The 25,286-nt window shown below is 40.4% G+C and overlaps 1 protein-coding gene across 9 annotated transcripts in view; it reads right to left on the bottom strand.

Annotated features, from left to right (window-relative positions):
- The window catches only part of LOC136315591 (protein O-glucosyltransferase 3), a 112,342-nt gene that overhangs the window by 10,742 nt on the left and 76,314 nt on the right, over window positions 1–25,286 (bottom strand). For 7 of the 9 annotated variants that reach the window (XM_066247311.1, XM_066247312.1, XM_066247320.1 and 4 more), the window contains one exon: window positions 16,677–25,141. The exons of 1 other annotated variant lie outside the window; for it this stretch is intronic. In XM_066247311.1, the coding sequence (XP_066103408.1) occupies window positions 19,746–25,141 (5,396 nt within the window). In that variant the 3' untranslated portion in view covers window positions 16,677–19,745. Of the gene's footprint in view, window positions 1–10,860; window positions 11,333–16,676; window positions 25,142–25,286 lie in introns of those variants that run through there. One more of the 9 variants, XM_066247356.1, reaches the window with a different exon arrangement.

Here is a 25,286-nt window from a genome sequence, read left to right as displayed (position 1 = left end):
GCAAACAAAATCATTTTAGTTTGGAAGATCCTGAGGCCAGAAACTATTCTGGTTATGTCAAACCAAGAATGTGACTCAAGGCCCTGGCCGGTTGGCTCAGCGGTAGAGCGTTGGCCTGGCGGGCGGGGGACCCGGGTTCGATTCCCGGCCAGGGCACATAGGAGAAGCGCCCATTTGCTTCTCCACCCCGCCCCCCTCCTTCCTCTCTGTCTCTCTCTTCCCCTCCTGCAGCCAAGACTCCATTGGAGCAAAGATGGCCCGGGCGCTGGGGATGGCTCCTTGGCCTCTGCCCCAGGCGCTAGAGTGGCTCTGGTCGCGGCAGAGCGACGCCCTGGAGGGGCTGAGCATCGCCCCCTGGTGGGCAGAGCGCCCCCCCTGGTGGGCGTACCGGGTAGATCCCGGTCGGGTGCATGCGGGAGTCTGTCTGACTGTCTCTCCCCGTTTCCAGCTTCAGAAAAAATACAAAAAAAAAAAAAAAAAAAAGAATGTGACTCAACGTGTGTGTGTGTGTGTGTGTGTGTGTGTAAGACTTAATATTAATTTATTAGTCATTCAATGAAGATTTAGTGAATGAACAAAATTAATTTATAAGAAAAGCAAAGAAGCCCTGGCTGGTTGGCTCAGTGGTAGAGTGCTGGCCCGGCGTGTGGAAGTCACGGGTTCCATTCCCAGACAGGGCACACAGGAGAAGTGCCCATCTGCTTCTCTATCCTTCCCCCTCTCCTTTCTCTCTCTCTCTCTCTTCCCCTCCCTCAGTCAAGGCTCCACTGGAGCAAAGTTGGCCTGGGCGCTGAGGACGGCTCCATGGCCTCCACCTCAGGTGCAAGAATGGCTCCGGTTGCAACAGAGCAATGCCCCAGATGGGCAGAACATTGCCCCCTAGTGGGCATACTGGGTGGATCCCGGTCGGGCGCATGTGGGAGTCTGTCTCTCTGCCTTCCCGCTTCTCACTTCAGAAAAATACATACACACAAAAGAAAACAAACAAACAAAAAAACAACAAGAAAAAGAAAAGCAAAGAAGAGATTAACTTTTTGCCTACTTAGTCTTTTCTCTTTTGGGTAGGTATAAAGCCCAGGTAGTTAAAAATCTGCAAATCTTAGAATAACAGTGCTCTAAGGCCATCCAACTTTGTCCTTGTAAGACATACACAAGCTTTCTTTATAAACCATTTTAATATCAACCCTCATTTCTGAGTAAATTTTCTTTCATTAACCCAAATATAAAGCTATGTGTCTAAGCCCACTTCCTTATGTAGGGAGAGTTTATAGCTAGTTACCAGACCAAGTACAAATACATATGCACACATACACTCACACCTTTGTAGCTACTAGAGTTTACTTCTCTAGGCTTGTTTCCTCAAGTTGAAATGAAAGAGTTATACAAGAATGAACTAATGTCTTTTTTTTTTCTTGGTGACAGACAAAGAGAGTCAGAGAGAGGGACAGAGACTGACGAGGCGGTGGTGCAGTGGACAGAGTGTCAGACTGGGATGCGGAGGACCCAGGTTTGAGACCCCGAGGTTGCCAGCTTGAGCGCAGGCTCATCTGGTTTGAGCAAAGCTCACCAGCTCGGACCCAAGGTCGCTGGCTTGAGCAAGGGGTTACTCAGTCTGCTGAAGCCCCACAGTCAAGGCACATATGAGAAAGCAATCAATGAACAACTAAGGTGTCGCAACGATAAACTGATGATTGATGCTTCTCATCTCTCTCCGTTCCTGTCTGTCTGTCCCTGTCTATCCCTCTCTCTGACTCTCTGTCTCTGTAAAAGAGAGAGAGAGAGAGAGAGAGAGAGAGAGAGAGAGAGATAGGGATAGACAGACAGAAAGGGAGAGAGATGGGAAGCATCAGTTCTTTGTTGCAGCACCTTAGTTGTTCATTGATTGCTTTCTCATATGTGCCTTGACTGGGGAGCTACAGCAGACTGAGTGATCCCTTGCTTGAGCCAGTGACCTTAGGATCAAGCCGGTGAGCCTTGCTAAAACTAGATGAGCCCATGCTCAAGCTGGCGACCTCGGGGGTCTCAAACCTGGGTCCTCCGCATCCCAGTCCAACGCTCTATCTACTGCGCCGCCGCCTCGTCAGGCTGAACTAACATCTTTTTTTAACTCCAAAATTCTGTGGGTTTTCTGTTCCAGGGTAAATAACACCTACAAAGGAACTTTCCCTTCTCTTTTGGTAGAATATGGCTGACTTATTTAGGCTTTGAAACAATACTGTTGTGATTAATGTTACTGTGGCCCAGGTATAAATGTTGAGATCTTTTTTCTTCAGAGAATGTGAAGCATATATCAGCACTCAGTGCAGGTCTGATTCCCAGGAGCTTTAAGAATAAAGATCAGGGCCTGACCTGTGGTGGTGCAGTGGATAAAGCGTCGACCTGGAAATGCTGAGGTCGCCGGTTCGAAACCCTGGGCTTGCCTGGTCAAGGCACATATGGGAGTTGATGCTTCCAGCTCCTCCCCCCTGTCTCTCTCTATCCTCTCTCTCTTCTCTCTAAAAATGAATAAACTAAAAAAAAAAATTAAATTAAAAAAAAATGAAATAAAATTAAAAAAAAAAATTAAAAAAAAAAAAAAGAATAAAGATCAGTTAATGTCCTAACCACAGTTTTTTGTTTGTTTGGTTTCTTTTTTGGTTTTTGGTTTTGGTATTTTCCCCAAGTTAGAAGCATGGAGGCAGTCAGACAGACTCTGGCATGTGCCCACCGGGATCCACCCAGCATGCCCACCAGGGGGTGATGCTTTGCCCATCTGGGGCATTGCTGCAGCCAGAGCCATTCTAGCGCCTGAGGCAGAGGCCATGGAGCCATTCTCAGTACCTGAGGCAGAGGCCATGGAGCCATTCTCAGTACCTGGGCCAACTTTCCTCCAATGGAGCCTTGGCTGCAGGAGGGAAAGAGAGAGACAGAGAGGAAGGAGAGGAAGAAGGGTGAAGAAGCAGATGGGTGCTTCTCTTGGGTGCCCTGGCCGAGAATCAAACCCGGGACTTCCACACACCAGGCCGACGCTCTACTGCTGAGCCAACCAGACAGGGCCACCTAATCACAGTTAATTACTTTTTAAAAAGTGGTGAATCCTTTTACAAACAATAATTGTGGCCAAAGTACTCTTTCATCTCCTATCTCTCATATTGTGAAATTAAGCATATTTAATACAGGGGTTGGGGAAAGTAGGTCTACAGTTGTTAGTAGTAAGTAAAACAATAATTAATAAATATATATAATAAATAATAATACAAGAGTAAACTCTGCATTTTGTGTATTTACAATTGTAAACCAACTTGCCTGGCCCTATATATATTTTTGTAATTACTGAAAAAGTTTGTGTCTCCTATTTTTAGTTTCTAAATGTAATGAGTGAACTTCTTACTTTCTTTTGGTCTTCACAGGTTTTATTATTTCTTGTGGGTCAGGAAAATGCTTCTCAGTCTTTTCAATTTATTAACAGTAATGTAGTATCTGATATCTTCTATTAAATAATTAAGTGCCAACACAAATATTTTCAGATATTTGAAATAAATGTGACAAAATTATGACAGAAATGTGCTAAAATAAATGACCTATAATAATAGATAAATAGAGGGAGTAATTGTAAAAAAGAAAAGGTAATAATATAATGTGAAATTGTTTGAAATGTTGGCCAATTGCCTGAAATGCTTAATGAAACACATAAGTTTTTGATTTGTGTTATTTCCCACTTGTTTTCAGAAAGGCGATGTAAGTGAAAATCAGGAAGGCAGAGCCTAGGGACTAGAAAGCCATTTCCTTTATTCCCTCGCAGACTAGAAACAATCCAGAAAAGTCTCCTTGTCTCCTGATCAGATAGTCTGGCTCTCCATAAGTTAGTGATTTTAGTAAATAAAACAAATATAAGACAAGCAAGGTAATGACTATGATTGTTTTTGAATGAGCTGGATTTATAGAAGAAAATTAGCTCCAAAATGCTTCATTATTTTTAAATTGAAAGTATTAGGAGATCTCTATGGTCTCTTCCAGTCATAACATTTCTTTTTTTTTGTCTCTGAAATATCATTTAAAAATTATATTTCAAAAAATATATATAAATACAATATAGCCACTGGAAATACATATTTTAAGTAGTTATTTTTATAGTAATCTTTTATGCCTGTGTCATTGTTGGCATGAAATTAATATTTGAATCAATGAAAAGTAATAATGATCAGGACTTAAATAGAAATAAGCAATTCTAACCTTATAAAAGAGAAAATGAGAAGAATGCAATTGCAAATTGCTTCAAAATAAAGGAATGGGAATTCTCATTTGCCCTGGGGGCTAATATAATGGAACAGAATTGAAGCTCAGCTTGAGTTTTTCTACTCCACAAATTTTTTTTTTTAAGTGAGAGGTGGGGAGGCAGAAAGACAGACTCCTGCATGTGTCCTGACTGGGATCCACCTGGCTAGTCCCCAGACAGGGGAATGTTCTGCCCATCTGGGGCCCCTGTTCTGCTGCTCAGCAACCGAGCTATTTCAGCACCTAGGGTGAGGCCATGGAGCCATCCTCAACCCCTGGGCCAAACTGCTCAAGCCATTTGAGCCATGGATATGGAAGGGGAGGAGAGAGAAAGAGAGAAATGAGGGGGAAGGGTGGAGAAGTAGATGGTCGCTTCTCCTGTTTACACTGGCCAGGAATCAAACCCAGGACTTCCACATACCAGACCAACGCTCTATCCCTGAGCCAATTGGCCAGGGCCTACTTCACAAATTCAAAAGCTAATTGAATGAGAATGTAGTGACTATGTGGACAAAAGGTGTTTGGAAATATCCAAGTATTATATTATTAGAATCAGAAATTTTGAAGACTTTTGATTTGGAAAGAAATAAAAAGCATTTTAAACAATTTACTTTTTTCACACTTATATGCTAGTCCATGAGTTTTAGTTTGTTTTTTTTCTCTCTCTTTATAACAGAGACAGAGAGAGGGACAGATAGGGACAGACAGGAAGGGAGAGAGATGAGAAGCATCAATTCTTTGTTGCGGCACCTTAGTTATTTATTGCTTTCTCATATGTGCCTTGACCGTGGGGCTACAGCAGAGCGAGTGACCCCTTGCTCAAGCCAGCGACCTTGGGTTCAAGCTGGTGAGCTGTGCTCAAACCAGATGAGCCCGCGCTCAAGCCAGCAACCTTGGGGTTTCGAACCTGGGTACTCTGCATCCCAGTCCAACGCTCTATTCATGGTGCCACCACCTGGTCAGGCCACATGCATTTTCTATCTTATTTATTTCCTACAAGAACTTGTCAGGCACGTGTTTTACAGATGAGAAAACCAAGGCTCCCTTGAAGAAGTTAAGTAATTCATCCAAGGTCACATATAGATCAGTGGCTGAGCCAGTATTTGAACACAGCTTGAATGCTTTTTCTTTCAAAGCCTATCCTGAATCCACCTGGTCACACTGTTTAATGTTAGCACACAGGTCAGAAGAATTCACCCCCCTCACCTTGTTTAGGAACTTTATTAAGGCTCTTTGCAGCTGCAACTATATATATATGTATATATAGTGTTGACCCCACAATGACAAAGGGAACAGAGTCCCAGGAGGGCAATTGGTTTTGCCTTGACACTAAATAGAATCCTCCAAAAATGTCTGGCTGGCTACACAACAATCATATTCCTGGAGATTTGGTTGAAGGAAAAAGCAACTAGGTATTCCACAGTTGGCTCTGACAGTTAATAGGTGTGTGGCCATGGGCAAGACATTTTAGCTTCACTGAGCTTCAGTTTCTTGTGTGTAAAGTGAAAAGAATTATATCTATCCTCCTTACCTCACAGAGCAGCTTAGGAGAACAAATGAAATAAAGCACGTTTACAAAGGAGGAGGTAAGATTATTTTATGAAGATATTACTAATGAAGGTAGGAGAGGACTGTGCAGAAAATGAATACAGTTGACCCTTGAACAATCTGAGTTTGAACTGCATGGATCCACTTACCTGTGGATTACTTCAATAAATATGCAACCGTCCCTCCATTTCCTTGGGTTTCACATCTGCGATTCAAATAACCACAGATTGAAAACAGTATTTTTGATCTGCGGTTGGGAATTTGTGGATGTGGAGGGCTAACTGTATGCATTGTTCTATGCTATTTTTTATAAGGAATTTGAGCATCTGTGAATTTTGGTATCTGTAGGTGTCCTGGAATCAATCCCCCTGAGATATGGAGAAACACTGTAGTTAAGTTTTTAGGTAGTTAAATTTATACGTGTATTTTTTCTTGCACCTGGGTCAGCATCCTTAACCCCCACCTTGTTCAAGGGTCCATTGTATTTGTATCCTACCATCTTGACATATTCCAACCACCCTCTTTCTACCCCATCTTTCTTTTTGTCTACAATATTTACTGAGCATCTCTGCCAGGCCCTGTGCTAGATTCTGGGACTATAAATATATCAACAGGTTCTGCCTACATTCATAATAGAAAGAAATACTCAGTTTAAGTCAGAGGTTAGTGAAAATAACGATATAGTTTTCTCCCCCCATCCAAAGTCGTTTACACCCTAACTTCTGTGGACTCCAGTTTGAGATCTCCTGATTTAGACCATTAGAGTTCACAACATTTTTGCTATCTATGTACTTGGAGATATGCAATATAATAATGGTATTCAGACACTATTAAATGAGAACGGTAATTACAGTAATAAGGGAATCTTGGTAAGTCATATAAGAACCGATAGCTTGGGGAAAACTTTGCCTCTTTCCCAATTAGTTCTTGGAGAAGGAAAAATTTTAGAACTTACAAATGCACAGGGGTGGCAGAAGATGTAAGAAACTGGTTGGGTTTGCTTTCCAGAATTATAGGACAGCCTTTTGAATGGGAGCTAGAAATCAAGTGGCCTGAAAGAAAACCAGCAGAGTCTAAGGGAATGAAAGTGAGGTTGTCTGAAAAGACTTGGTGAAAGTCCTTTTTCATTTCCTTAACTTTTTTCCTGACTATGAAAACAGTAATATCATTTTGGGGAAAATTTTCCTTGGGAAAAAAGAAGAGGGAAAAAAAGGTCCCTACTCTCTTGCTATCACCACTGATGACACTAATGAGTGAGGTACAGGTTAACTTACTGATTACAAAATTAGAACGAAACTAGTTTCTTTCCTGTTTATTCCATCCTTAACCCAATGTAAGCATTATTAAATAATCTTTTAAAGAGTTACTTCAAAAAGATTATTTTTTGCTAGAGAGCGAGAGAGATGGACAGGAAAAGACAAGAAGGAAGAGAGATGAGAAGCATTAATCCTTCATTGCAGCACCTTAGTTGTTCAGTTGTTCATTGGTTGCTTTCTCAAATGTGCTTTGACGGGGGCCGGGGCTCCAGCTAAGCCAGTGACTCCCTTGCTCAATCCAGCGACCTTGGGTTTTAAGCCAGCAACCATGGGGTCATGTCTATGATCCCACACTCAACCCGGCGACCCTGCACTCAAGCTGGTGAGCCTGAGCTCAAGCCTGATAAGGCCGCACTCAAGCTGACGACCTCGGGGTTTCAAACCTGGGTCCTCTGCATCCCAGGCCAATGCTCTATCCACTGCACCACTGCCTCGTCAGGCTACTTCAAAAATTTTTTAAATGTAAAAAGACACATAACATAAATTTTACCATCTTAACCATTTTTTCAGTGTACACTTCAGTAGTGTTAAATATGTCCATATTTTTGTGCACTAAATCTCGAGATCTTTCTTATTCTGCCAAAATGAAACTCTACATTGATTTAATAACTTCTCACTTCTCTCTTCCACCAGCCCCTGGCAGAATATTACTTTTAATAGCTGTCAAATAATCCACTACGTGGACGTACCATACTTTATGTAGCAAATAGCCATCTTATAGTGGCTATTTAAACATTTCATAATAAACAATTATAATGCTGCAAGAATATCCTTGTTATAAAAATCTTTGACTACATTCTGATCATCTCCTACTTTAGGAATAATCTGAGACCTAGAAATCGGAATGCCAAATTAAAGGACAAAGGCTTTTTTTTGTAAATGACATTTTCTAACTGCTGAAACTCATTTCTCTGTACATTATTAGATTTACAAAATGTTTAAGACTCTTGATACATTTGGACAGTTACTTTCCAGAAACCCTTGAACAATTTGTGCTCCATTAGCAGAGGATGAATGTCACTGAGTGTAAGTCATTACTCCCTTAAGAGCTTTGAGTATTGCTTTGAGTTTAAAAAAAAGCCAATATTTTTAGAATAAAAAATGGAATTTTTATGGAACTATAAAAAACCCCGAATAGCCAAAACAATCCTAAGGAAAAAGAATGAAGCTGGGGGCATTACAATACCTGACTTTAAACTATATTATAGGGCCACGATAATCAAAACAGCATGGTATTGGCAAAAAAATAGACACTCAGACCAATGGAACAGAATAGAAAGCCCAGAAATAAAACCACATATATATGGTCAAATAATCTTTGATAAAGGGGCCAACAACACACAATGGAGAAAAGAAAGCCTCTTCAACAAATGGTGTTGGGAAAACTGGAAAGCCACATGCAAAAGAATGAAACTCGACTACAGCCTGTCCCCATGTACCAAAATTAATTCAAAATGGATCAAAGACCTAAATATAAGACCTGAAACAATAAAGTACATAGAAGAAGACATAGGTACTAAAATCATGGACCTGGGTTTTAAAGAACATTTTATGAACTTGACTCCAATGGCAAGAGAAGTGAAGGCAAAGATAAATGAATGGGACTACATCAGAATTAAAAGTTTTTGCTCAGCAAGAGAAACTGATATCAAAATAAACAGACAGCCAACTATATGGGAACTGATATTTTCAAACGACAGCTCAGATAAGGGCCTAATATCCAAAATTTACAAAGAACTCATAAAACTCAACAACAAACAAACAAACAATCCAATAAAAAAATGGGAAGAGGACATGAACAGACACTTCTCCCAGGAAGAGATACAAATGGCCAACAGATATATGAAAAGATGCTCAGCTTCATTAGTTATTAGAGAAATGCAAATCAAAACTACAATGAGATACCACCTCACTCCTGTTAGATTAGCTATTATCAACAAGACGGGTAATAGCAAATGTTGGAGAGGCTGTGGAGAAAAAGGAACCCTCATTCACTGTTGGTGGGACTGTAAAGTAGTACAACCATTATGGAGGAAAGTATGGTGGTTCCTCAAAAAACTGCAAATAGAACTACCTTATGACCCAGCAATCCCTCTACTGGGTATATACCCCAAAAACTCAGAAACATTGATACGTGAAGACACATGTAGCCCCATGTTCATTGCAGCACTGTTCACAGTGGCCAAGACATGGAAACAGCCAAAAAGCCCTTCAATAGAAGACTGGATTAAGAAGATGTGGCACATATACACTATGGAATACTACTCAGCCATAAGAAATGATGACATCAGATCATTTACAGCAAAATGGTGGGATCTTGATAATATTATAAGGAGTGAAATAAGTAAATCAGAAAAAAACAAGAATTACATGATTCCATACATTGGTGGAACATAAAAACGAGACTAAGAGACATGGACAAGAGTGTGGTGGTTACCATGGGTGGGGGGGGAGGGAGGACATGGGAGGGAGGGAGGGAGAGAGTTAGGGGGAGGGGGAGGGGCACAGAGAAATAGATAGAGGGTGACGGAGGACAACCTGACTTTGGGCGAGGGGTTTGCAACATAATTTGATGACAAAATAACCTAGACATGTTTTCTTTGAATATATGTACTCTGATTTATTAATGTCATCCCATTACCATTAATAAAAAAAAAAAAAAAAAAAAAAAAAAAAAAAAATGGAATTTTATTTGAACTTATGGGTTTTTTTTTATTAATAGTAAGATTAGCTGTATTTCATTTTGGAACATGTAATTTTCTTTTTTCATGTAGAAATTATTTTAGTTTTCCGTCTTTTCTTTCTAAACTCTCCCCCCCTCATTATAAAATTATAGAATTAATTTTGGAAAACAAAGAAACTATAAAGAAGAAAATACACCCCATTCAATATGGGTTTAAGAATCTTTTCTTCTGATTCTAAGGGCCAAGGAAAATCTTTCTAAAACTAAAATAATTAGCTATAGTTCTCCACTGGCAGTGGAAGAAGAGGCAATGGGTAATTGTGATTGATTCTTTGTTGATAAAACAGGATGCCAGTTGGCTGGACATAAATTATTAAATCCTGACTTGCAACACCTTGAAACCAGCAGGACAAGTTGTTAAGAAGTTGCAACGGTAAGATGTGAAGGAGAACAAGAACTAATGCGCGGAGGGATTCAGGACGAGATCCACCCTCGGGAAAGGGAACACTCAGTTCTACTGCATCTCGCCGATTCCTGCAATCTGCTTTCAAAGGACTCAAAGCTATCAGAAAGCTAAAATGTAACATGCAAAACTGCCTCCTTTCTGCCTGCCGCTCTGCCGTTCCCTTTGTGTAGGAGTTAGCTGTTTCAAGCCTATCAGGCCCCAGCGATGTAACCAGATCCATTCTGGGGCTGATGACTCAAAACGTGAAGGCACTCCCTGCACGCCGGAGCAGTGAGGACAGTCAGAGGTGGAAAGGCCATCTCCGCAGAGTGACTCACTCCGCATTCAATTCCCTGGTTGCCGCGCCTTCAGAACGTCAGTCCCGGCAGAGTAAATGAGGAAGGCCCCCAGAGTTCATTCACTTATTCACCAGACTTTTGTCACGACTCCCTCCCTCCCCGCTGTGTCCAGGCGAAGGAGGGAGGAGGAGGTGACCAGACCTGAGGAAGGGCGACACAGCGTGCCAGAGGAGGGAAGCCACGCGGGCGGATTCCCCGCAGCGCGCTGCTGCGGGGGCGCAGGCGGGACGCAGGGGAGATGGGGCGGGACGCTACCTGCGGGCGAGCGAGTGAGGTTCTGGCCTTCGGAGTTGACGGCCTGCAGGTAGAAATAGCGGACGGGCAGGACGACAGCCGCCTGCAGCCCAGGGCCCCACACCAGGCTCCGCGGCGCGCTCACGGGGGCCCCCGCGGCAGCGAGCCCGGCGAGCTGCAGCAACAGCGGCAGGGCCCGCGGGAGGTGGCGCATGGTGGCCGGGCCGCGCGGTCCAGCGGGGACAGCGGCGGCGGTGGCGGCCGGGAGAGCCGCAGCCGGGCGGGGGCACACCCCGGGGCGGGCCTGAGCACCACGGCCACCGTCCCGCCCCCGGCTCTCCCCCGGCCTCTGAGCCCTGGTGCCGGGTGGTCTCTGCAGTGCGCACTGCGAGGGGCGGCGGTGGACCCGTTCCCTCCTCCCCCAGCCTCCTTCACTCCATTGAGAATGGAGATCAGAGGGCAGGCAAAGGGACCAAGGGTGAGAGTCTTGCTCGCCCACGCCTTGGCACGCAGGCCTCCACCTCCGGTTGTTTGAATTTGTCAACTGTTTATAGAGGAAATCGTTTTTTAAAGGAGGCAAACACAGTGGTGACGGCCGTGGGAACGAAAGGACCCAACAGCGAAGAAAAACTTTAATATAGTTCAAGGAAATGTCTCTAGACAGGGAATGTAACTGGTTGTTGACAGTGTTTCTTTGTACTTTGGAAAGATTTTCAGGAACTCATAGTAAATCACTGGTAAATTATTGTAGTGCTAAAAGGTGACATTACTTGATGTTACTTTCATTGATAAATTTTCTTTTGGGGAGGTGTCTGCATGTTTTAAATTGAAAGCTTTGTTCTAGCTATCACATAAAATAATTATTTGGAACACTTTATTCACATTCTTCCAAAATCAAACTTCAAAAAATTCCCAGAGAAATAATCTGAGGTACTGGATAATAAAATATGACCTAATAATTATATAGCTTGTGGTAACACCCAGTATCAAGGAAGCCATATAATTGTATCTGAACACTCCTTTGGCAATACTGAATCTGTACCAACCTGTTTGTTTTTTTTTCTTCTCTATCCATATCTTAAAAAAGCATCTCTCTTCAGATTAAAAAATGCCTGACCAGATTCTTTATCATAAATCAAATTTAATTTACTCAACAAACATTAATTCAATGTTTGTTTTAGACATTATAATTAACTTCAAATCCTGTGGTTTTATGGACAAGAAAGAAATGCAGTGCAAATATATAGTATAATAGCTGCTAAAATATGAGTGTCAGGAACTGTGTGGGGTCTGGGATTTTACCCTACTTACAAGCTAACAAGTTAGTCTTTATTGTTTCATGGATCCTGTCAAAAGACACAGCCTCCTGGATCCAAGACAGAGAGCTTTGTTAGTCACTGCAAGAGCAGTAGCCAGAGCTTCATGTTGGTTTCTGTTGGACCCAATGATTCCTGTTATGAGCTGAAATATGTTCCTCCATAATTTGTATGTTGAAGCACTAACCCTAGTAACTCAGAATTTGACTGTTTTTAAAAAAAAAATTTTTTTTAATTTTATTTATTCATTTTAGAGGGGGGGGGAGAGAAAGGGAGGGGGAGGAGCAGAAAGTATCAACTCCCATATGTGCCTTGACCGGGCAAGCCCAGGGTTTCGAACCGGCAACCTCAGGGTTCCAGGTTGACGTTTTATCCACTGCGCCATCGCAGGTCAGGCTATACATGTGGGTTTTTTTTTTAATTTTTTTTAAAATTCATTTTAGAGAGGAGAGGGGGAGAGAGAAGGGGGAGGAGCAGGAAGCATCAACTCCCATATGTGCTTTGACCAGGCAAGCCAGGGTTTTGAACCGGCAACCTCAGTGTTTCCAGGTTGACGCTTTATCCACTGCGCCACCACAGGTCAGGCGAATTTGACTGTCTTTGAAGATAGGGCCCTTAAAGAGATAATTAAGTTAAAATTAGACCATTGGGACCAGCCCTAATCCAATCTAACTGGCATCCTTAAAAGAAGAGGAAATTCAGCCACACACAAAGACACGGGAGAGTCTGGTCATAGAGGAAGGACCATAGAGGACGCAGTGAGAGGGCAGCTACCTGCAATACAAGGAGAAAGACCTCAGAAGAAACCAAACCTGTAGTCAGCTTGATCTTCTAGCCTCCAGAATTGAGAGAAAATAAATTCTGTTGTTTAAGCCACCCAGTCTATGGTATTTAAGGCAGCCCTAGAAAACTAATCTAACTCTCAAATCTAGTGTCCTCAAATCCAGTGGGGACAATGCAAAAGGCCTGTCATGAATGCCTGCATTGCAAGAGACACAGAATTTGGGGGATTACTGCTTTTAGAGTAAGGTGAATTAAGCTTGCTCGGTGTTGGTGAGATGTTATCTCATTCTTCAAGGTTGTTGCTACAAATACATGAGAAATGGCAGGGGTAAAGAGTGGTCAAGGACCTACATTCTTGGCATACCCAGCAAAAATCTTCAGGGATGTTCAGGGTTTATGGCAAACTGCCTCTCCCATCCCTAAATACCTTGTCTTGGTAGAATTCAGAGAGGCTTTCCAAAAGAGATGATGTCTGTGCTAAAACATGAAAGTCAAATTGGAATCTGCTGTAGGAAGAAAGAGAGAGAGAGAGAGAAGTCTTTCCAAGCTATAGAAAAGTCACACACAAAACTTGAAGTAAATGACGTATTTAAGAAGTTTCTATTCCCTTTCACACTCATATCTATATTGAGTTCCAATCTCAGACACATAAAATTTTGGTCTGTGACTCTGGAAGGTCTACAATTAAATATACTTTTATGAATTGACCTGGCCCCTGGAATCCTCACTACAGCTACATAAACTTCACAGCTAGCTATTGGTTGTCCACTTAGTTTGTAACATTTCTACCCCTTTCTAGTAACTACTCTTTTTATTTTACTCCACAATCTACAGTTAACAACAAGGCTTTGTAAAACATCACCTTAACTCATGGCCATATTTGATTGGTTTATAGTTTGAAAACTCTCATGCTGAACTAATCAGAAATTTTTTTGGGGGGGGAGTTTAAAAATCTGAGTTAAGAGATTTCAGTTTGTAACTGAGCTTTTTCTTAAACAGAGGCAAAGTAAACTTTACCAATTTTTTTGTGTTGCCGATGAATTGGAGGCAAAATATAGAATCTCAGAGTTTTCTAGATAGTGCACTACACAGGCTTGGTATAGTTCCTAAGCAGCATCTTGGCCCTTGGTTTTAGGGATATTCTAGTATCCTTATGATAAATTCCTCTTTTGACATTAGAGAACTGTTTCATTTTCAACATCATTAATAAAATCCTTACATGGGCTTAGGTGAGCTTAGATCCCATAAAATGCATAAACATTTAATTATTTCAATTATATTTATTCAGCACCCAATTTATCATGTATTCTGCAAGGTACCGGGGATATAACTTCCATTTATTACATACAGTCCCTATGGTAAATTTTAGATTGTGAGACAATTGGTTTAAATAATAACTTGTATTCAGAATCTCATTGTATAGAGCAGTGGTCCCCAACCCCTGGGCCGCAGACCACTACCAGTCCGTGGGCCATTTGGTACCGGTCCGCAGAGAAAGAATAAATAACTTACATTATTTCCGTTTTATTTATATTTAAGTCTGAACGATGTTTTATTTTTTTTTAATGACCAGATTCCCTCTGTTACATCCGTCTGAGACTCACCCTTGACGCTTGTCTCGGTCACGTAATACATTTATCCATCCCACCCTAAAGGCCGGTCCGTGAAAATATTTTCTGACATTAAACTGGTCCGTGGCCCAAAAGAGGTTGGGGACCACTGGTATAGAGGTATTTCCTCCTAAAACACAACTGCTCATTGGTCCAGCCTGAGTCAGGCATTCATCCCTGAACCAATCAACTCTTAGGATCATGTAAGAACACTAATTCTTCCACAGTGACCATGTGCTTGGGATGGAGGTGGGATCAGTCAGGGAATGGGGTCTCCAGAGAAAAGAAATCAGCATCTACTATATACGTCCAAAAGATTTCTAGAAGTACAGTACTTCTGAATTTACTCTAGACTATCATGACAGCGTAATCTGGAAAGGATGGTTGGGAAGAAAGCTTAGAGGGAAAATTAATACTAGCATTTATTTTATTAGAACATGTCTTCTGAAAGTTTTCATCACAAATGAAAAATATTTTCTTCTTTTCATCATTATCTGTATGAGATAATGATGTTTCATTATCTGTATGATAATGTGGTTAACTAAATTTGTTGAAATAATCACTTTGCAATATATGTAAGTCATGTTATTATGCTGTATACCTTAAACTTGTACAGTGTTTATGTCAGTTATATATCAGTAAAACTGAAAAAGCATAATGTTTCAAAAAAGTGCACATTTTAGTTTTTTTTTTAAAGTAACAAATATTTTCCTGGATAGTAAATCTTTTGAATATCTTTTAAAATGTCATCTTTAATTATATATATATATATACACACACACACACACACACACACACACACTGTTATATTCCAAGTATATAATTTAATCAAAATTATGCACACATATTTCTATATATACAAGTATATATAGATTTTTTTGGAGGGGGCCTTGCTACCCCTCCTGTCTTTCCTGCTGTTCTTGAATATACCCTCCAACAGCTGCCCACCTCCTACTTCCACCCACACCCACCCTGACCACAAACCAATTAACATTAATAGCCTAGTGTGTATCCCTTTATAAGTATACATGCATGTGCAAGTTTTTTTGGTTAATAATTAAACAAATTTTTTTGCTTTTTTGGTTATTTTGCTTTTCTCACTCAACAGTACTCATGCAACTTTTTCCAAGTCAACTTATATAGTTTTATTTTACTTTTAATGATTTCATAATATTACATATGTGTGTTCCATAGTCAATCATTTTTTATTAGGTATTCACTGTGTTTTTGCCGCAATGAAGATTGTGGCAATAAATATTCTTACGTGTAAATCTATATGTAAATGTATACATAGTACTGCTTTTATTTCTTTTGATTTGTGGGGAAAATGAACATGGTGTTCAGTGTGTTGGCTTACTCAATTTCATGATTTTGCATCTTTCTGGTCATAATAGAGGCAGCAGCTGCTGTAGTAATCTAATTCTTTGACATGCTTTTAGGAATTGGTCCTGAAATTTCAGCTTAATGTCTGTTTCCTCAGCCCTACCAATGTGTCTGTGTGCAAAGTATATACCCTTTAATAAATCCTTTTCTATTTGAATCATCTAGAAAGGATTTAGTCTATGACTAAAAATCTTAGCTGATTCAATGTATTTTAAATTTTAATAAAGGCCAGTAAAAATATTTTGAATAAAATACTGTCCGTATTCAGGATGATGATACTCTCCTGTCCTTGGTAGACAAACTATTTTGAGTTACTTTCCTAACAAAGATAAATCTGTTAACATGTTTAGCAGGAATTAACATTGCATGTCTTATATTCCAATTGGAAAGACCTGCTTATCTTTCATCAGTGCTACTGGGCAGGAGATGACCCAACTCCATGTAGCTCCCTCTTCCTTTATAACTGGGGGAGCTCTCAGAGAAATGCCAGACTATTCATTCCTGCTCTGCAAGGCAACTGGGTACAAAGACCTTCATTTGCTGGTTGGCTGCTTTGGGGTACAAATAGAAGAGAGATGTCACTGTTTTTAAAAACTACTCATATGGTTGATCTCATTAATAGTTACCCAAAAGATTTATTTGTATCCTTTTGTACCCTGCCTCTTCTCTTTGTAGGTTTCCTGAAACTTTCACATTTAAACATTATCATTTTAGGATGGGAATAAAAACTAAGTCAAGCAGTGCATCTATTTAAATCATTTATTTCAATACAGGCATTGTTTCAAATTTGCGCTTTGTCTTGTAACAATTCACATCTAGAGAATGGTAATGGGAACAAGAATATAAAAGGATTATTTGATAACATTTTAACAAAAGTGCTTAAGGCTTATTTGAGATCACAGAGGTGCCAGTCACAAAGAGCCCCTAAGTGGGAATAAATCACAAACTTGGTTTGAAATGAAAATATTTACATATTTACACTGTACATTTAAATGAGACATTTTGAAGCACTTTACTATTATTAACAATAAACTCTTAGCAATAAAGCCTCTTTAACACTCTGACATCCTATGGGAGTATGTTACTTTTATGGAGGTGTGGATTTTCCACTTTGATTCCCATCTTCACCATAGCCTAAGTGGACTTCCTTTCATCACCTCCAATACAAGCAAAAAATTATCTCCTACACATAGTAGCTTTTATTAGCTTATCATCAGCTAAAACCTTGTTAGTAGCAGTTGGAGTTTTATTGATATCAGTATGTTTACAATGTAAGGGAATCTCTAAAAATTGAAATAATCTCATTAAGTTTTATTTTAAATGAACTTTACATGTAAAAATGTATGGTTGTAGAAGTCCTTTAAACAATAATTTATCAGGTACTTATTAGTATTGATTCTCTCCTGGTTTACTGCATTTATGTATTTAATAATGATTATATCTTTTTGAAAACAAGTTATATATATAAGAATTACTATTATAAATTACTATAGCTATACCAAAAATGAATATTAAAAAGCAGCAGTTTGTATGTTAAAATACATAGAAATTTGCTATACTTCTTTAACGAAGTGTTTTATAAAAGTATAAAACTATAGAAGGTACTATTTTAATGAATTTTCTGTTTTCTTGATTCTTAAGCCAGACCAACAAGCAGACATTACAAATAGTGCAAGTGAGCACTTGACCATCAATTACCTTTGAAGTCAGATAAGGTAGATTCTAGTGCGAAGAATCAGGGCCCCAAAGTAGTTGTTTATCCTCACCTTAACTTACCTATGTTAAGAATGTTAAGTTACAATGCTGATATAGCCTAAATTCAGTAAAAAATAAGCTAACTTTGTTTCACCTTTTGTAGCATGCATGTAGACTCAGATATTTACTGAAATAGAACTTGCAAGTTGATCATTAAAAAAAAATCAAGAATTTTAATATTAAAATATTAACTGAATATCTTTAAATTACATAAAAATATAGGTCATATTTACAAAAATTTTACTTAAATAATCAGATAAATAGAAGGGAAAGGTAGAATTTACAAACACACATAAAATAAAAAAATTAAATGTTACTTGCTTTTTACCACACAAACTTAAATTGAAAATTTCAGAAGAGTTGATTTAAAAATCTATTATCAGTCTCTTTAAGATCAAGTTTGGTCCGAGCCTGAAGTTTAAGACAATTTACAGATTTAAGAGTTAGCTTTCATGTTAGTCACCACATCTTCATTAGCTTTGAGTTGCATGGGAACAATGTGAACTTGCCCTGGCATTTTGCTTCTAGGCAAGGCAGTGTGATTAAGAAGGTAATGATAATATAGCACTTTCTTGAATTTTATCAGTTCCAGATCTCCATATACTTCACCGATATCTATCATTATCCTTAATTTGTATGGATGAAACAGACTAGATGAGAAAAATGGAAAATAAAATGAGGTCAGGAAGCAAATATAAACCACAGATGATGAAATCCATTCATGTTGACCTTCACAGAACTAAGATCTCAGATGGCATGCTTTCTGTAGTTTGAGCAAATTATCTTCACCACCATCTATTAGTCTTTATTCTGACTGGGGAGAGAGAAATTGCCAGAAATTCAGCATGGTAGCTAAAGAGTTAGGAAAGTCAGATTATTGGGGGTATGGGAAGTCATTTAGTCGAGATAGATTATTGAGGAAATCATGGGTGACAGGCATTTAGAGGATCTTAGGGTGTCAGATCTGACTTGGCAGCAGATTAGGGACTGGGCCAAGGGTACCATTTGATACTTATGACTAAAAGGCCCCACGTGGAAAAAAGTGTTCAATCCTGCAATGAAGAAAACAGAAAAATGTAGTCTGGAGAAACGGGAAAAACCGGTTGCTTAGAGCTGCAGGAAGAATGTCAATTTCCTGAAGGGGTATCTGCTTATCTCCACCCCTCAGTTGTTTCTTTCCTAAGCAGAAATTCTGTGGTCAAACCACCCTCTGGCCCCTCAGGTTGCCTGGCCCCAGTCCTTGACTTGATTAAAATCCAGCTCTTAACAATTCAGCCAAGTTCTACAGTTTCAAAGGAATTCCTAGGAGTACAAGTGGTGTTCAGCACAAGAGGAATTCAGCTCATCATTAATCTCAACAGCACTTCAGACATGTGCCTCTCTGGCTCCACTATAGATATAACAGGGTGACCTTATGAAAATCCCCTTATCATTGTTTGAAAGAAAAACAAAAAACCCAAGCCCTAAATCTCCTAAATGTTGATGAGTCAAACAGGATAATATTGACTTTGCTGTCACCATCCCTGCATTTTATTTAATGCCGTAAGTGTGGGGTGTGGACCAGAGGAGGAAATACAGACGGGATTGGGCAGCTAATAAGTTCTGTGTGTGTCTGGAATGTTAGGTTGTAAATCACAATGAAAGGTGTAAGGAATGAAAATGTCAGGGGGGAAGTGGAGCAGAAAAGCCAAAATTGAATGGTGAATTAGAGACTAAATTGGGTGTGTGGGGGGGAACGTCTAAGGATATATAGAGAGGAAGAAAATAGCAAGGAATCCCTCAAAACAAGAATGGAATTCAGAAAGTTGGCTAAACAAAGGCCAACTCTCATTTTCATCTCTCTCTCTCTCTCTCTCTCTCTCACACACACACACACACACACACACACACACACACACACACACATGCTATGGAGGGGGAAAAAGAATTTGGGTTGCTTCAGAGCAGGTACTGCCAAAATAAAATATTTTTTATATCTGTCCTTCCAATGGACTCTCACATTTACATTTTATTTCCATTACAAGACTTGGGAGGAAAGGTTGTACATTTTGAAAAGGCCTCACAGTTCTGACTCTTTGTCATTTTCATCCAGGTAGTATTCATCATCTGTGGTGGTGTCTGTGTCACAGTCTGAGCCCACTGGATCCTCTTCGTAGATATTAAGTGGTACATTTGGAGATAAGCCCTCTTCCAGCAGCTGACTGCTAGGAGAATCTGAGTTTGATGACTGTGTCGAGTTAGGAGGGTGAATTACATCATCTTTCAGGAAGCCAGGGTTCTTCAGAAAACTTGGTTTCCATAACCTTCCTTGTGTGAGTGACCTCTTTACATTCTCCAAGAAAGCCAACTGTTGTTCTTTCCCGAATATCCCATAGTCAATAGGTCTGGATATAGATGTTGCTGATTTGGGACCCATTTTTGTCCTGCCACTATACAAAGGCCAACTCTCATTTTCATCACAGGAGGAAAGTTCAGAAAAAGATTTGAATTTTCGACTGTACCCACTGTTGTTAGAGAATTCATGCCCAAGGGTCAGGTGGCTTAGGGCATTGTCGATAGAAGTGCTTTCAGAAAAATGGCGCTCCCTGGCTTTTGGAGGATGACTTTTACGTAGGAGATCACCATGCACATTGATGCTTTTTAAGCTCTTTGAACGATACGGGTGTGGCTCAGCTTCCTGTTCCAGAGATGCAGCACTCCTTTGTTGTTGCTGACAGCTGGCCAGTGGGATATTTATTGTAGATTTCTCTGCAGGCTCCAATGGAAAATGAGGGTTCAGCCTCATCCGATGGTCAGAGAAGTCAGCTTCGCTAAGGCTGGTGAATACAGATAGGGCCAGGGTCCCTGACTTTCTTTCTAAAATCTGAGCTACTGTCACATCTTTAGAATTCCCATACTTTGGTGGTGATTCTGAGACATTTTTAAACAAATTCTGATGTGGTTGTGAAATGCTGTCAGATTTCTGATTGCTTGTGTGTACAGAAGCTTCTCTGTTGGACATTGCAGTAACCTGGAGAGGGCTCTCAGATTTCTTCACATCCATCCCATTATTATTCAACCTGCTTTCATCCTTGGATTCCGTAGACTTTGGAGTAGGCTCAGGGGACAGTGGGTCGCACTCCGGCGTGCCAAGAGATAAACCACCGAAGCCAGGACTGTTCCTGCTTTGGGGGAAGATAGTAGCTACGTGTCTTCTGGGGCTCAAATCTTTACCTGGAAATTTTTTACTTGCTTTGGATATGGCTGCCAATTTGTGTTTAACCGAAGATCTGTTTTTCCCTTTCTCCAGGTCATCCAAGCTGGTTTTATTTTTACTACCTTCTGCAGGAACCGAAGGCTGGTCCCGTGCCAACCTCTGCATTTCATCTTTAGCCTTGCTCTTCTTTGTCAGATTTACCTCCTCACTTCCTTGATGTGGCTCTCCGGGTTCAGACTGCAAACCATCTAAATCTCGCTCCCCTGAACAAGTATCCTCATCAAGATGCAGTTTATGCAAAGCTGGAGTAAGAGCCAAGACTTGGCTTTCTGAGTCAGAAAGTGGCTTATGATTCTTTTTCGGGAAATGTGCTCCTCTGGCTTTCCTTGGCTGCAACCTCTTGGAACTGTCGTCTTTAGCTGTCCCTGTGATATCTTTCCGAAGACACTTTGCACTTCCAGTATCTGTGATGGCTATCCCATTACCTGCACACTCCCCAGAACTTCTTCTGGTTTGGAGATTTTCAGTATTCCCTTCTGAATGGGCTGGAGGATTAGAGGGACCACTATTATCTGATTTAATGGCATGCTGACAATTTGCAGATTTCTCTTCTGCAAATTTCCCCCCCTGAAGCATCGATGAAACACTCAGGATTTCACTTTGCAATTTTTTCCCTCTCTTTTTCCTGTTTTGTGAAACACCTAGAGGTGTTTTAGCTAAGCTATCTGTGGAAATCTCTCTAGTTTTAGATTCTTCTTTATAAAGAGAAACATCTGCCTTAATAGCAGCCATTTCCTGCAGCGTAGGTTCTGAGGGCCCAATACTCGGAGATTGTAAAACAGTCACATTTTCAGTGTTGGGAGAAAGACAGCGGCGATTTTCCTGAGCAGAGTGGACTAGCACTTGTAGATCTTCAGATGAAGGTGTTTCTGACTGTTCTTGTGTAGAATTTAGTTTCTCTTTTTCTAAAGAATTGAGAAATGTTTCAGTCTCCACTTTAGTTGATTCTGGAAGTGAACTGATATTTTGAGCATACTTTTGAAGGAGGTTACAGAATTTCTTGCTGTGTTTCCTTGGTAGAGTGTAATAGATTGAAACTACCTCAAGATGCCTGACATTCTCTTCATCACCAGAAACAGAAAACATACTAGTAGTCTTAACTTTATGTAATGTTTTCCCACTTTTTCCCCCTGACATATCTGAAGGAAAAGGTAACGGGTCTTCACGTGAAAGGGAAAATATACCTGTCCTGGAGGCAGGACTTTTACCATCCTTGTCAGTGCATTCCTGAAAGTGTTCCTTTTGGTGGTGTCTTTCGGTTAAAGAACAATTCCTAACAGATGAGTCACTTTCCAGAGGGTTCATGGTCTTTTCCCAAGGTCTTAGTGTTATAGCAGAGGCATCCATGTCTGAGACCAAGCAGTCTTCTCTTTCATCTCCTCCAGATGAGGCACACGGTTCCCCTGAAGGGCACGACACAGCCCTCTTTATGAGGAATGGAAGCGGTCCTTCTCTAATGAAGTCAGATCCCTTGTTTGTCATATTTGTCATCCCCTCTGTGGCTTCAGGCACAACCGAGGCTGAGGCTGGAACTGCCCTGGAGCATGTGCTTTCCGACTCAGAAGAACGAGGACTGAATTTGTTTAACATGTCCTTCCCTATTGGGTCTTCCACCTTATTTTCAGTTTGGAGTGGCAGTGGCTCATTCTTAAATGAAGGAGCCGCTACCTTACTTTCTGACTTCCTGCTATTAATGGGGAAACTGGCTGCTTTTCTTGGTAAAGTACAATAACTTGTGTGAAGCTCACAAGCATTGGAATCACTTTGATTCAACTCAACGAGGCTACTGCTGCCACTTGTGGGTGTTGATTTACTTTCTGTTTTGTTCAACTTTTCAATATAGGATATACGTCGTCTGACTTTTCCTTTTCCCTTCCCAGCCCTGAAAGCAGGATGTGAATGGCATTTGACATCAACTACCTCATTACATACAGACATACAACTATCATCACTCTTTTCATTTTCTGAGGGGTTCAAGGTAAACTCATTATTTCGATGCTTGCTATTATTGTCTTTTCCCCCTCTTTCTCCCAGAAATGGATCTTTGCCTGCAAGGCTTTCCCTGGAGAACGTGGTAGTAGAAGGAATCACCAGAGCACCAAGGAAAAAATTTTTCGATGGTGAAGAATCTGGCAGTGTACTAGATGACAGACCTAAAGAATCACATGGGATATTGTGGCCAGCAGTTGACTTGGTACAGTTGGTAGAATGAGTTTTGGTACATTGTTCTTCCTTGGTATCTAAAATAGCAGACTTTCCTGGAGACTGTGCATTTTGATTACCAGTAGGTACAGAGCTCCTGTGTTTATTATCAACAATGCTTGAAATATCTTCATTACTTAATGTTAATTTCTGGTGACAACCTTGATTTGGGCTGGGAAAATATGGTAATGTTCTGCTTTCCTGAATGATGGGAAAGGAAGTTGCTGGGCCAAGGTTTCTGTTTTCAGCATAACTCTTATTTTTTCTTAGTTCATTGGCTTCATCTCTCTGTGATATATGAATTTTGGAAATATCTTTCCTGGAAATGACTCTGGGTAACTCTTTTGAAGTTATTGGGGTAGATGCATTAAAAAATAATCTGTTGGTTTTGGCTGAGTCTTGGGACAGGGGACTTGGAAAACCAGCTAAGGGGTTAGAGATTACTGTGTCTGAAATAGGTTGGGACATTTCACTTGTCATGTTTGTCTGGCCCTTCTTGTTTATTTGTTTGTTTTTTTCCAAAATAGATTCGTTCAAGTCTTCTTCATTATTCACTTCTGTGACCAAGATATTGGGTTGGCTTTGGGTAAGAGGCAGAGAATCAACTGAATCATTGTTGGTCACAGTGACTTCTGTGTAGCTTCTTTTTGAAAGAGAGGCAGGCTTAATTTTCTGCAAAGAAACTATGGGATTCTGAATGTAGGAACCTTGACAATTTCCTTTGTCACCAGGAATCTGGGGGGAGGAAGTTTTGAATGGAGATGCTATAGTCTGATCAATTCCAAATGAGTAAGGTCCTTTGTTTACATGTACTTCTTTAGGAGAACTGTTCTGTTGACATTCTAACCCACCAGATTTGATGTGATAGCTTGAACCAATCATGGAGCAAATATCTGGTGTGCCAAAATGAGTCATCTGGTTCCCATTACCTTGTGGCAACTCCATGCTCTCCAGTGTTGATGTCTGAGAACCAAACTGCCAGGGATGTGGCACTTCTTGGACTACGGAAATATTTGTTCTGTAATGAGGCAGAAATGATCCCCAGTGCTGAGAAGAAACACTATGGCCATGACCAGCTGATGCACTACTGGCTTCAGTGGAAATCATTTCAAAGTCTCTGTCGGAAGAAGTGAATGTTTTCCTGCTTTGATGAAAGCCAGAGCAGGAAGAATATTCTTCCTGTTGGCCCCCAAAAGGACTTTGTCCGAATCTCTGTTCCCTGCTTCGTCCAAAGGTATTGCTAAAGAAAGACCTGGCAAATGGGTTGTCTTGATGGTAGAATGGCATATTCTCTGTGTTCTCAAATGGGTCATGACTCATTGTGTTATCCATGGAGGAATTTAAATTCACATGTTGGTAAACACTCTGTGAATGATAAAATTCATATATCCCATTCTCCTGAAAACATCTAGGATGCATATACTGTTCAGCAGGGTCAGTTTCCATTGGTGATGGTGTCCCCAGGAACTCTTCCTGGTTCAGCTCATCTCTAGAAGAATCTGATCTATTCCATATGATAGATGATAAAGGAGTTCTCTTTGGGCTGTACTGATGGCTTGATGGTATAAATCCACTCTTGTTCTGAGTTGTGGCTGGAAAATGTATGCTTCTTGTTGTGAAATACCCTGTAGCTGGTGAGGCTAACCGTTGCCGGCTGTCAAAACACAGAGAAGTGCTACCAAAAGTATTCTTTTCCACATAATCTTCTTTTAAGATTCTGGACTCCCTTGTCCTGTACATATCATAAATTGTCCTTGTTCTGGGAGAAAAGGTTTTAAAACCTTCTCTAGGGGCTCCTGGTCTTAGGATGTCATAGACAGATATATTAGAAGTTTCTTTATAGTGATTTTTGTGCCTGTCTATGGTATTATCATGTTTGTTCCCACTGGAGTAAAAATGACTGAATTGTGTTCTTGATCCATAGTTGAGAGGTGTTCTTGTACCCACTGGGCTGGGAGACTGTTCCTGAGCCAGTTTGCTGTCCAAATCATCTAAAACTGAAAGGAGAATATGAGTGTTTTTTTTGCATAATATTTTATAGTCTAATAATAATTTGAGTTATTGAGACCCCTTTACAAGAAGTATAATCACTTATAATTCTATATTTATATTATTATAGATGTGATATCATTAGTTTTGATT

This window comes from Saccopteryx bilineata, chromosome 1 (genome assembly GCF_036850765.1).
Source record: "Saccopteryx bilineata isolate mSacBil1 chromosome 1, mSacBil1_pri_phased_curated, whole genome shotgun sequence".
In the NCBI taxonomy this organism is placed as follows: domain Eukaryota; kingdom Metazoa; phylum Chordata; class Mammalia; order Chiroptera; family Emballonuridae; genus Saccopteryx; species Saccopteryx bilineata.
Note: the sequence above shows the minus strand (reverse complement) of the source record. Positions and strands in the feature narration are given on the sequence as shown.